General features: G+C 37.6%; 1 protein-coding gene across 2 annotated transcripts in view; it reads right to left on the bottom strand.

The window, feature by feature from the left end:
* Window positions 1-13,018, bottom strand: part of ano8b (anoctamin 8b) — a 48,152-nt gene that overhangs the window by 13,873 nt on the left and 21,261 nt on the right. For both annotated transcript variants that reach the window (XR_010521040.2, XM_065241818.2), the window contains exons 5-15: window positions 12,166-12,262; window positions 11,802-11,918; window positions 11,586-11,713; window positions 11,282-11,443; window positions 11,032-11,184; window positions 10,664-10,790; window positions 10,375-10,430; window positions 3,197-3,271; window positions 1,957-2,694; window positions 1,592-1,783; window positions 1,342-1,473 (exon numbers count right to left, since the gene is read on the bottom strand). Coding sequence is in view for 1 of the 2 variants with exons in the window: in XM_065241818.2 (XP_065097890.1) it covers window positions 1,342-1,473; window positions 1,592-1,783; window positions 1,957-2,694; window positions 3,197-3,271; window positions 10,375-10,430; window positions 10,664-10,790; window positions 11,032-11,184; window positions 11,282-11,443; window positions 11,586-11,713; window positions 11,802-11,918; window positions 12,166-12,262 (1,977 nt within the window). In the remaining variant the exon portion in view is untranslated. The remainder of the gene's footprint in view (window positions 1-1,341; window positions 1,474-1,591; window positions 1,784-1,956; window positions 2,695-3,196; window positions 3,272-10,374; window positions 10,431-10,663; window positions 10,791-11,031; window positions 11,185-11,281; window positions 11,444-11,585; window positions 11,714-11,801; window positions 11,919-12,165; window positions 12,263-13,018) is intronic.

Here is a 13,018-nt window from a genome sequence, read left to right on the forward strand (position 1 = left end):
GTTATTCCCAGATAACAACCGCACAAGACTAAATGACAGACGGTAACCCGGATGCTGCAAATCATTTTGACAGGTACAGTTTAATATTACATAAAAAATTAACTAGAAATATGTCTTTTAATAACATATGACATTATATTTAAAAATGATTCAACCAAATAGTGTGTTCATGACATTTGAATGTCTTGTTTTATCTTAAAACCGAAAGTAAACAGGTTTTCCTTGCAGAAGGTCTGCATTCGTTAAAAATTTGCAAATAAAATACTTAAAATGAACATTTAATGTTCCATACCTTACTTATGAATTAAATAGCCGTGTAACAAGCGGGATAATGTACAGGCAGTCGGTTGTTATTGTAAAACAAACAGCTTTGCGTCAGGTTCTGATCACACTGTTGGGGTTTATTTCTCGACTGCCTATACATTTTCGTATATACATAGGCCTAATATCATTGCACCTCCTGCAGCCATGTTAAGGCAGCAAGTCCTTGATTATTACGCCAGAATGAGAGTATAGATCCTATACATATCTGCCTAGAAAAGCACAACTTTTAATTTTCCGTCAGTCTTAGTACACAATGTAACTACAGAAGAGTCAAGTTTTAAATAGAAAAAATATCGAAACTCTTTGGTTACTTTTAGCACAATGCTAATGGTCTAATCAGATTCAATGGATTGTGCTAAGCTATGCTAAAAGTGTTAGCTTCAGACCCGGAGATCGGCTGAATGGATTACAAAACGGTAAAAATCAGGTATGTAACTCTAGGGGGAGCTGGAAAATGAGCATATTTTCAAAAAGAAGTGGAGTGTCCCTTTTAGAGTCCATGTCAGGTCCCTATGATATTCTGGTTTGTGGGTTTGGCTTTATTGTAAAAGTTTTTTTTTTGGGGGGGGGGGGTTATTTCAATATTAACCTGGCAAAAATAAGTTAGATGGCATTAAAAAGCACACGTGTCCCTAATAAGGCATGTGATTTGGGCTGTCACTAATGTATCACTAAAGTTTAGAAAAAAAATTTCTACTAAAACATCTAACAGAATTTTTGCAAGACACCAATTGACCAATGAGAATCAAGTATTTTAGACAATATGAGCAATAGTAATATCAACGGTTGCCTTAGCAAACACCACAATCACTGTTTTTGAAATTTTCAATGAAGAAGCTTTCAGAAACCAAATTAAAATAAAAAGTGGCTCTCTTACTGATACAGATGATGTCATGTAAGCGAATGGCTGTCACCAGCTTTTGTAAAAAGCGCCTTTATCGGGTAACAAAGTGATAGTTTGTTTTTTTATAAGTACATTAAAATCAGAATTGGATGGTGTGTTATGTGCGTATTTACCTCTAGGATGACAATGGAGATGATGGCCATTTCCGGACTAAGCCATGGAAACAGTCTCTGCAGCTGTCCACACTGACCAATCAGGTAACAGTTTACTATGATGGCAATCACGCCCATAGCTTCCATCACTGTCTGTGCAATGACACAGTAAACCTTGTTATATAAAAGACACACTTATACGCCCATCTATCCATTCTCCAAGGGCACGCAGCACAATTTTTCTTTGTAAGAGTATTCGGTGTCGTCTAACCTGCCATTGTCCGATGTTCCCCACCCTCAAGCCAAAAGGTCTCTGGAGGCTGGTGCACAGTTTGAATGCATCACTGCGGATCTCAATGATGTTGTTGATGAGGGCACACATGGCGGCCAATGGGAAGGCGGATGAGAAAAGCACTACATATCCAAACTGAACAAACATCTCCTGGTAGTCCTGAAACGTGTCCTGGAAAGCAATTTAGGGATTATGCGTTATGAAAGTTATTGTTTATTTTTCTTTAATAGATTTCTTTAAGATTTGGGCTTTTAGGATTTAAGTAACAGTATATTAATAACTAAAGAAAATGAGTAATTTGTATATAATAATGTTTGTAGAGCAATGCATTGGTGCTGTCTGACCTGGTTCGTTTGCATGCAGCTCTCCACCTCGGCCTGCGTGAGGGTTGTGGATTCTTGCTCCTCGGGCGGATCCATCCACGAATCTTTCTTTGTCTTACTGTCCAATCTCTCCAAGCTCCTCCCCCTTTTCCTGATCCTGACTGACGTGCTGTTCTCCACCCCCGTCGGAAGGGTTTCAGTTCCCAGTTCCTTCATCTCCGGCACCCCGTTTTCATCGTCCTCGTCACACATCTCAAAAACCGAGGAGGGATCCATGCCCCTCTCCACCATGGTCGGACTCCCTTCCTCCATGAAGCTGTCCTCCATCGAGCTAACGCAGCTTGCAGACTTGCGCTCCACCTTCTCAATGAAACTGACCTTACGCAGCTTCAGGCCACAATCGATGAGGCTCTCCGATTCGTTTTCTTCTTCGCTGTTACTCTCTCGTGTCTCCTCCTCCACGTCTTCATCTGGGACGCCACAGCCACCGTTCAGACACTTGCGTTCTCGCTTCTCTGCCGGGATCTCCTCACCCATCTGTGGGGCATGCAGACCTGACCCGGGTATGCTGGGGTCGCTTGGTGAGACTTGCGCTCGCCCTGCTGCGAGTCGCCCATACTTGAGCAGCGCAGAGACCAGCAGCTCCCATACCGCTCGCAGCGTGAGCTCGCCCAACCGGTGTCGCTCGGCGAGGTACGGTTGTAAGACTTCCTTCATGTTTTGCACGAACTGCCGGATAATCAAAAGCGTGGCCAGCATCTACAACAACAGGGACATGGCGTGTTATACCTTCACATAAACTTTAGCTTAGCAGTTCACCAGTATATATGCTGTTATTTTGTTCTTCCAAAAGGGATACTGATGATTTTAATTCATAAAACAGCAGAATACATCTCTTGCTACTACCTCAAGCAAAATATTTAATGCTGCTTACTTAAAAAACGTATATCTGAAAATCTCTGTGCCTTTCAAACATGATTATGCTTCCTGGCAGACCAATAAATATCCAGGAAGTTTTTAATTATCACAAGTGCTTTTGAGTTTGTGTGCCATATGCATCAGTCAGTAGATGAACAGGATGTAAGGGGTCTGTGGTCGTGCCGTACCATCACTTTAGTATCTGTCTGTCCATTTGATCAATCTATCTACACATCCATTCTCATCAGGCCAAGCTAACTTTATGTACAAACAATTCTTGCAAGATCTTTTTACTGAATTATTTGTGTTCATCACATTTCATGTTCACATGGTCCCACTTTACCTCTTTCAGACGCTCCATGTCTTTGAGGTAGAATCCAATATAGAAAAGGCTGAGATATGAATTTACAAACTGAAACTGCAAAAGAAAGAGAACAAGTTGTTTGTTTTTATCTAGGAATAATCCAAGGAATAATCTAAAACAAAATGTTGTAAAAAACAATGAAATCTTCCTTTAATTCACAAACAGCTATACAACAAACAAAAGTTATTTGCAATATGCAAACATTAATTATAAAGTTAATGAATTACTGTCGCTACATCTTTTCCATCGCAAAATGGTTGAAATATGAAAACTTAACCCTTGGAGGTTTCCAATGATATATAGGTTGTCAAGATTATTTTGGCTTTAGGATATGATATAAGTGAATATGAATGTTACATGTATTCAATTGTGCAGAGGTGCCCAAACTATGGCAGCAATGACTTTAAATTTGGCCCATCATGCCACGTGAGATAAGGAAAAAGTACAAAATTAACATTTTCTAAAATGTAACATATTTTGTTTTATTTGTACGTTACAAAAATGTATATTGAAACTAAATGCAAGGAATTAAAGTGAATACTTTTTTTTATGTACAATCATACTTGAAGGTGTAAAGCATGCTTCATGAAACTCGGGTACTATAGGCTAATAATGGAGAGGTCAAGGCAGTGGCACAAAGATAAAAGGAAATAACAGTTACCTTTAAAAATAAAACTGCATTAGTTATGCATAAACAGAGTAATGTTTGCTCTATTTTTTAAATTTTAGAAAATTATAAATAAAGAGAATCAGAGCAACTTTAATTTAAATGTAACACAGCAATATTTTCTTTTGGCCCATTGCCCTCAGTCAGGTTTGATTTTTGGCCCTTGGTAGGAAAATGTTTGGGCACCCTTACACTTGTGGGATAGTAACATTTAGGAAAATTGTGTTTTTTAATATTTTCTAATAAAAAAATGTGGAACTAAATTCTTAGTTTCCATCGATATATAGTTTGTCAATTTTTTTAGGTTTAAAATTAGATATTAGTGTTATAAATATGCAATGTGAGAAATTACTCTTACTACGTCATAAGAGTAAAACTAGACACTTAGAGCTTTCCAACGATGTATACTTAGTCAAGAGTATTTCAGTTTTGGACTAGGAAATTAAAGAGACACTCCACCTTTTCTGAAAATATGCTCATTTTCCAACCCAGTCTCACCCCATGGCGTCAATATTTGACGACACTTGACCATGCGTCAATATGTTGACACGGAGGGTATACCTTTCGCGTCACTTTTTGACGAACTGGGGACTTCAATACTATCAGGTACGCGAAATTCTCTTTCCTATTTTCTTACCATTTTCTACCATTTTCGCGTCGGTTTAGGGTTAGATTTACATAATGACATCCCTACCCAAACCTATCCCTAACCCCAATGTCAGTTGACAACTGTTTAATTTCGCGTACCTAATAGTATTGAAGTCCCCAGTTCGTCAAAAAGTGACGCGAAAGGTATACCCTCCGCGTCAACATATTGACGCATGGTCAAGTGTCGTCAAATATTGATGCCATGGGTGTGAGACTGTGTTGCATTTTCCAGCTCCCCTAGAGTTAAAGATTTGATTTTTACGGTTTTGGAATCCATTTAGCCGACCTCCGGGTCTGGCGGTACCATTTTTAGCATAACTTAGCATCCATTGAATCGGATTAGACCATTAGCATCACGCTCAAAAATAATCAAAGATTTTCAATATTTTTCTATATCTCTATACTCTCATTCTGGCGTAATAATCAAGGAATTTGCTGCTGTACCGGGGCTGCAGGTTTCCTGTACAGGGTTTAGATTAGTCCAGTACTAGGCCTCTAGTTATATTAGGATAAACAATGATTGGGAAACCCCCCTAAAGGTTTAATAGTTAAGTAAAAACATCTGGGCCCGTAAGAGTTAAAGGGTTTTAATGATTAATAATAACAACACTAAGGGCTCTATCTTACACCCGGCGCAATGCGCGACGCAAGTGTCTTTTGCTAGTTTCCACCCTGCGCAATAATCATTTTCACGTTTAGCGCAACGTTGTTTAAATCGCAAATGCATTTGCGCCCCCTTTTGCGCCCATGGGCGTTCTGGTCTGAAAACGAGGTGTGTTCAGGCGCATTGTTGGCGCGTTGCTATTTTGAGGCAATTAAAATAGACTACGGCATTAACCAACAAAAACCTGGTCTAAAGTCAATGGCGCAATAGTGTTTTTTGTTATTTAAAGAGCGCATTAGTAAAATGCGCCTATAAACGGGGCGACAACGCCGGTTTGCTTATCACACACATGAATGCGCAGCAGCACAAAAATGCTTTTAAATATGAAAAATTAAAGGATTGAATGTAAAAGATTATTATTGAGTCTCGTGGACATAAATGAGGACAGATTATGAGACATTAGAAGACACAAAGAGCTGCTTCACCTGCAGCCTGGTAAGTAAATAAATGCTTTGCTTTAAGCCAGGGGTGGGGAACCCTGGTCCTGGAGGGCCACTGTCCTGCAGAGTTTAGTTCCAACCCTAATTAAACACACCTGAAAATCTAATTCAAGTCTTCAGGATTACTTGGAAATTAAATCCAGGGCCCAGTTTTTCAAAAGGTTTAATCTGGATAAAATTGATCCAGATTTAGTAATCCTTTTTTTTGCGATCCATGATCACGTAATCCAGCTTACTTTTGAGCCAGTTTTTCAAAGCAACATCAGATTGGATCAATCTGATCCGGATAGGAACTTTTCAGGATCACCAAATCTGGATAACCAGTGCTCAAACAGGATAGGAGATCACAATGTAGAACAATAGACCATTTCAAAAGATGTAAACAACAGAAGCACTTCCTGTTTCATTTTTTTTAACACTAGATAAACTTTGAGATAAAATAAAGCAACAGAACATATAGAACGGAATAAACTGAAGTTAAACAAACATCTTAAAGAAAATGATGTATGTGAAATAAAAAAATACTGTCACAAACTGTAACAGGAAGTGTTTCTGGACCAGTGTTGTTTACATCTTTTGAAATGGTCTATAGATATGTAAAGAGCAACAAGTAGAATAGCCAGTGTGGGGTCAATATAAGTTTATTTTTAATTGAAATGAAAGCACATAAAAAAAACCCCACCCCATCCTCTTCCAGCAGTCCGCTCATCTGAGGCCTATACAACACAAACACTGAATATATAAAGAGTTTCAGTGCAAAACGAGATAAATCCGTTTTTAACATTTTTGTCAAAACATTTTTATTATTATGTTATCATATTATTATTTTGTTTTATGGTGCTAGTTAGCTGTATTTTTTAAGTTATGAAGGTTTAAATCAAAACAAACCAACTGCAGTTGAATTGATATTAATTGGAATGCACAACCAAAAAACGAGATTTCTGAATAATTAAAAAAATGGTTTTATCTCGCTTTGCAATGAAACTCTTCATATATATATATATATATATATATATATATATATATATATATATATATATATATATATATATATATATATATATATCAATTAGTGACAGAATAAAATGTATTGTTTTTGGTCAATTTTGACAGCTGTTTGGGGGATTATTTTATGAGGCCAAACTCTTTCTACTGTGCTGTAGGCCTTAACTGAAAGGCTGAATACGTTAAAGCCTATCTAATCACTGTAGCCTGACAGATGAACAAATAAAATTAAAACCTAATGAATAAATAGGATATCTTGTAAGATACTGCATGATCCAAATATAGTATTATTTGATACATTTTTAAAGTTTCATTACATTTTGGGCATGAAATCCACGCTGAATCCACCCTTCTGATGGGATCAGTTTAATCCAGATTTTTTGGATCAAAGTGATCCAAATCCTACAAAAAAGTTCTGAAAAACCCAAACTAAAGGTTTGATCCGGATCAAAACTAAGATTGGATTACGTGATCTAATCCGATTATGTAATCCGTTTTTTCTTTTGAAAAACCCATTTTCAAGATTTGATCCAATCCGTTATCAAAAATCCTAGTGGATTACTTTTGAAAAACTGGGCTCAGGTGTGTTTGATGAGGGTTGGAACTAAACTCTGCAGGACAGTGGCCCTCCAGGACCCAGGGTTCCCCACTCCTGCTTTAATCAAATGCATCTGTTTTTAAATGTTTTTTTAAATGTTACCTCACGGATTTATTGTATATGACGACTCTGTACCTGTAGACAGGGCCGGCCCTGGGCATAGGCGGAATAGGCAAATGCAAAGGGCGCCGCCGATCCCTTGGGGCGTCCGTGCGCCCAAATTATAATTTTTTTAATATATGTATATAAACATTTTACTATAAATATTTAATTCTGCACAAGAAAACAGCAGTTATTAATGAATTATTAGTAGCATAGTTTCTTGGAAGATTGTGCTTGTTAAATAGCTCTGTGGCTATACTGCACTGAAGCAGCAGTTTAAAATATAAACCCAGAAATCAGCGAACGTCAAGACAAAGAAAACGGAAACAACAATCAGACCAAGATGCAGAATTTACAATGTTACACAGACCATGTTTAAATTTCAATGTTTCTGGACAGAAATACCAACTTGTTCACTTTGTTTGGTATTAATAAGTGCTGGCCGCGGTGCTGAAGACGCGCTCGGATGGAGTACTGGTGGGACATGCACAGATATTTACGTGCAAGCCATTGGAAACTATTATTCGTTATTATATAATTATTATTCGTTATTTTACTTTATAACTTTCACTTAAGAAGAGTTCTGCACTTTTTATTTCAACATTTCTCTTTATATAAATACTATTTTGTACTTAAATCTATAATTTCGTTACTAACCCAACGAACTCATCTGCGCTTTCCGATAGGTTGCACGTAAGGGGAAAAGTATAGCTTTCTTCCACTTGAGAAGAGTTGTGCATTTTTAAACTTTTTAAAAATATATATCTCTTTACCAAAACCATTTTTTTCTTCCATTTAAAATCTATAGTTTCGTTATTTTACTAACCCAACTAATGACTCGTCCGCTTTCCAATAGATTGCACGTAAATATCTGTGCATAAGTGCCACCAGTACTCCGTCAGAGCGGGTCTTGGTCTTCAGCACCGTGGGGAGCAGCCAGTACTCCAATGCGCAGCTTATTAATACCAAACAAAGTGAACATGTTGGTATTTCTGTCCAGAAACATTGAAATTTAAACATGGTCCGTGTAACGTTATGTAAATCCCGCGTCTCGGTCTGATTGTTGTTTCCGCTCTCTTGTTCTTGACGTTCTGGGTTTGTATTTTAAACTGCCGCTTCAGTGCAGTTATAGCCACAGTATGCGTGCGTGCGTGTGTGTTTGTTTCCAAAATATTTTCAAAATAAAGAAAAACAAGACAAAGCTGTGCAGTTTGTGTTTCTGTATAAGTTTATGAGCAAAATGATTGGAACACAATTGTGATTCTGTGATTCTAAAGGGCACCAGGTGAAATCTTTCCTAGGGCAGCAAATTGGCCAGGGCCGGCCCTGCCTGTGGATATGGTGAGATGAGAAACATTTTTAAATAATGCTTAAAAAAACTGACGCTGTCCAAGTGCTGAAACGTGCGGAGAGCCGTTTGTAAATTCTTTATCTCCTGTTTGTTACAAATAAAGTATTTTCAGAGTACAAACCTTTTCTTACACACTTGTAAAAAATGTTTTGATGATATTGGATAGCCATAAATTTAAAGCAGAGTCGTATAATAATAGAGTTACGACACTCACATAGACGTCCGTTGTAAGAATGGAATGCGGAAGTAACAGCGTTTCATGTAGTGACCGGTAGTGACGCATAGTTCCAAACGCAGCACTGAAGCCCATTCATTTCAATGGCACCTGCTGGTAAATCGATGAAATTACCGTTTCTCTTTACATTTTCGGACATTTCATTAATATAGTCAACAGTGATATTTTATGAACTCTGCTGTAGGTAATGATTATCGTTAATAATAACTAGTAAAATTTTTATATTTTAATGAGTTGTGTATAATGTGTGAATAATATAGATTTAATGCTTTAATATTTTATTACTGGTGGTGGCCATCTACTTTATACTTATCTTTTTTATATATTACGAGTAACACTAGGGGGCAACAGCGACAAGCTAAATGCCTTATAAGAAAGTCACACTGCTTCACAATGCTGCTATGTGTTTCATTGTGTTTGGTAAGTAATACGAGTGATGTATCCTCGAAAATCATGTATGATTATATTAACATTTAATGTGTGTACTATAAATACAATTAAATATTAATTTAGTGTGTTTATGTTATGCTTCACTGTTACAAATAACCGCGTTGGCGATCTTTTTTGTGATTTTAATATAGTAAAAGTGTAGGAATTATGTTTTTAGCAGATTGATAGCCATTTATATAGCCATATTTTGCTACAAAAATAAAAGATAAACTGTGTTGCTGTAGTTGGTATAGATAACCACAGTTATCTTTGGGCCACAATTAACTGTTTATCTTTATTAACTGTTTTACTATATTTACATCACTCCCTAGTAAAAAAAACGTTATAAACATAGTAAGTATAGTGATCAATTCACATTACAAGCTAATATTTATCTAAAATAGCTGAAAACCTATGCAAACAGATTGACAGCCCTGCTTGGTTTGGAACTGCAGAACGTTACATGAATCACATGACCGCACGGCGGCGAGATCAAAGCGTTTCGTAACTCTGTTATTATACGACTCTGATTTAAAGCAATTAAAAGCCTGCTTTTTTACTTCCATGACTAAAAGAAAACGGGTTTAAAAAAAAACAATTTCAATACAAGTGAAAAACAACACAATTTTTTAACATTAATTAAGGAGGGGATCTCCTTCCTCCGCTTAGTTTTTCAGTTTACAAAGTCCATCATCTAAATAGGGATTAGACATAGCGCCAGCGCAACAGGCCTTAAAAGGGGATGAGAGCTGTGACTCTCATTGGTTTATTGCACGTTACGCCCAAAATACTCCCAATACTCATAAAAAAAACAACCCTTTTCGACCATGCGCTCGGCGCACAAACCATTATTCCCATCGTTAAACTAGCAAATGTGGATTCGGACACGACCATTTAGACGTTGCGCTTAGATCGTTAAAATATGGCCCTTAAGAAACCTAGACATTTTTACTACAGTTGTGCATTTAGCTGTAGTTTGCTGAAATCTCTAAGCATTGTATTTTCTTATCAAACTTACAAGAACCATTTTGATGATGAGATTTTTCTCATAGGCACTCTGGAGTCTGTAGTTTTCTGTGGGAAACAGCAGATTGGGACATTAATATTCACATCACAACACAGCTTTCTTCACTTCTGAATTTCTATTGAGTGCAGAATCCCAAAGGTCCAGACCACTCAATTTAGCTTTGCTGTTACCATTCACTATCATCACAGGCCTACTCCAAATCACAACACTCTTTAATTCATTACATATATAAAGCACAAATATAAAACTTGAAGCTCAAGATATCCTCTGATAGACTCACCCATGTCATTTAGCCAGCAGGCAATCTTTCTGTACACCTCATCACACGCCGTCACAGTGATGGCCAGCATGATTTTAGGGATGAATCTTGCTACACGAGGAAGCTCCTTAATTCCCATTACGAATTCCTGTTAATCATCACAACTCAATCACATATACAGCTGTGTTTGTCATCACCAATTCAGCGAAATACAGTCAAATATATTAAATAATGGAAGAGATGTTGTTTTGAGGTGGAGGGGAAGCGATTAAAGTTTACAAGGACTGATGAATTTTTAAAGAAATAATGACCAGCATGAATAAATTAATTATTTATAACAAACACTGCAGTATTTGAGTATGTGTGTGTGTGCAAATGAGATAATTTACCTGAAGCTCAAAGCAGATGAGCATGGCCAGAAACACAAAGCAAAGACATAATATACAGACAGGAACGCTGACCAGCCATCTGAACACTCTCCTCCTCCACGGCGGGTAATAAAACTCTTCACAGCCCGTTACTGGACTGCAGCGCTTTACACCCTAAAACAAAAATACAGAAAGTACAGAGAAAGAGATTTAAACAGACCAACAAATCAGGCCTAAAAACTTTACAAGTTTTTTTTTACTTTGTTATTACTCTGAACTGAGGTCTGGGCTCCTCCAGTGATTCGGCAGGTGTGTCCAGCGTACCCCACTTGTACGCGAGCTCCGCCCCTCTGCGCTTCCAGCGCTCCAGGAACAGCGTGGCCCACACCACATTAAATAGTGCAAACACCACACAACAGATGTCCCTGCTGGTCTGAGATAACAGATACATGAATATCAATTAGATCAACGGTTTACCCAAAAAATATATCACAATACATGCAAAAACCTCCATATAAATCATTAATAAAATGATTTTTAAACGAACTAATCCGTCATGAGGTGATTTTCAATACCTGATCTGATTCTGTGAGCATCCACAGTACAAAACCAATAACAGCTGGATACAACATGGAGGTGGTGTAGAAACCCAGCCAGGCAAAGTACATGGCAATCTTCACCCCAAAATAGTCACAAATATCATCTTACAGAGAAAACAAAGAGGAAACATATTTAAAAAAAAAAAAGATTTTATGAGTTTTAAGCTGTCACAGACAAATAATGTTACTTACCAAGTGGCTGTTTTTCACACACCGCTTGCACCCAAGACTTCATCAGCTGTCCCAGAATCCTTTGCTCGTGAAGCGGGAAGACCTGCTGGATGACGCCTCGCGCCCTCAGCTCGGGAACTGGAACATACACACACAGTGCACGCTCACTAACACACACACACAACATGAACAGGTATTCAAAACTTTGGCAAAACTTCATGTTTACTACATCCGTCAAGAGCACAACGTAAAGATACAGACCACCCAGACCGCACGAATATTGGACAGGTATGGATAACATGTACATACAGTACACACAGGCCACTGGTACAGATCAGGCAAACACTTCTCAGGGCTTTGGGAAAGTCTACAGAGATGAACTCACTGATTGGCTGCCCTTCCAGGAAGTTGATGTTGTGAAGGGCCTCGCCCTGTTTAGCTCGGAGATTGTCCAGCCAGTATTTGATAACGCTCTGACGTTCCTGTGATAAAGCGAGGAATACGGTTCAAACTTTGATAAACAAGAAAAAAATATACAGGCAATGAAACGGAGTTGTTGTTCTAGATTAAAAACATCTTAAAGGAATAGTTGATACTTTTCTCATAAATTATCCTAATGCCAACCTAGATAAATATGATTTAATTTTTTTAGTTGAACATAAATTAATGACATTCGGTATTGATGAGCTGCCATACTTTTTAAGAAGATAACATGACAGCATTTTGAGATCAAATTGTTGTGTTTATCTGAAAAAACAAGTCAAATACATCTGTGATGACATGAGGGCCAGTATATTATAAGCATATTATTTTGCACGATTAAAGGAACAGTATGTAGGATTGTGGCCAAAACTGGTATTGCAATCACAAAACTTGTGGCTAAATCTGGTACTGCAATCACACAACTGGTGGCCAATAGACAACATGACAACATAAACATCAGTTGAGGGCTGCAACTCCACTTTTTAAATGACAATATCCTGGCCAGACCACTGTTTTCAGTGATATAAGTATTTGAAATGAAGATGATTTCTTAAAGGATAATTCCGGTATTTAACACTTTGAGTCTCATTTCTGGTTTGTTTTGGATGAACTACAGTGATGGACACTGAAATTTTGACAATGGGTCGTGTCTTGACTTTTTGACTCGTTTAGAAGCGTCTCTTGACTGCTTCAGAATGGAAGTCAATGACCATGCACAAACATGTCATTAAAACAACAAACACCGGAATTATCCT

This window comes from Paramisgurnus dabryanus, chromosome 14 (genome assembly GCF_030506205.2).
Source record: "Paramisgurnus dabryanus chromosome 14, PD_genome_1.1, whole genome shotgun sequence".
NCBI classification, from domain to species: Eukaryota; Metazoa; Chordata; class Actinopteri; order Cypriniformes; family Cobitidae; genus Paramisgurnus; species Paramisgurnus dabryanus.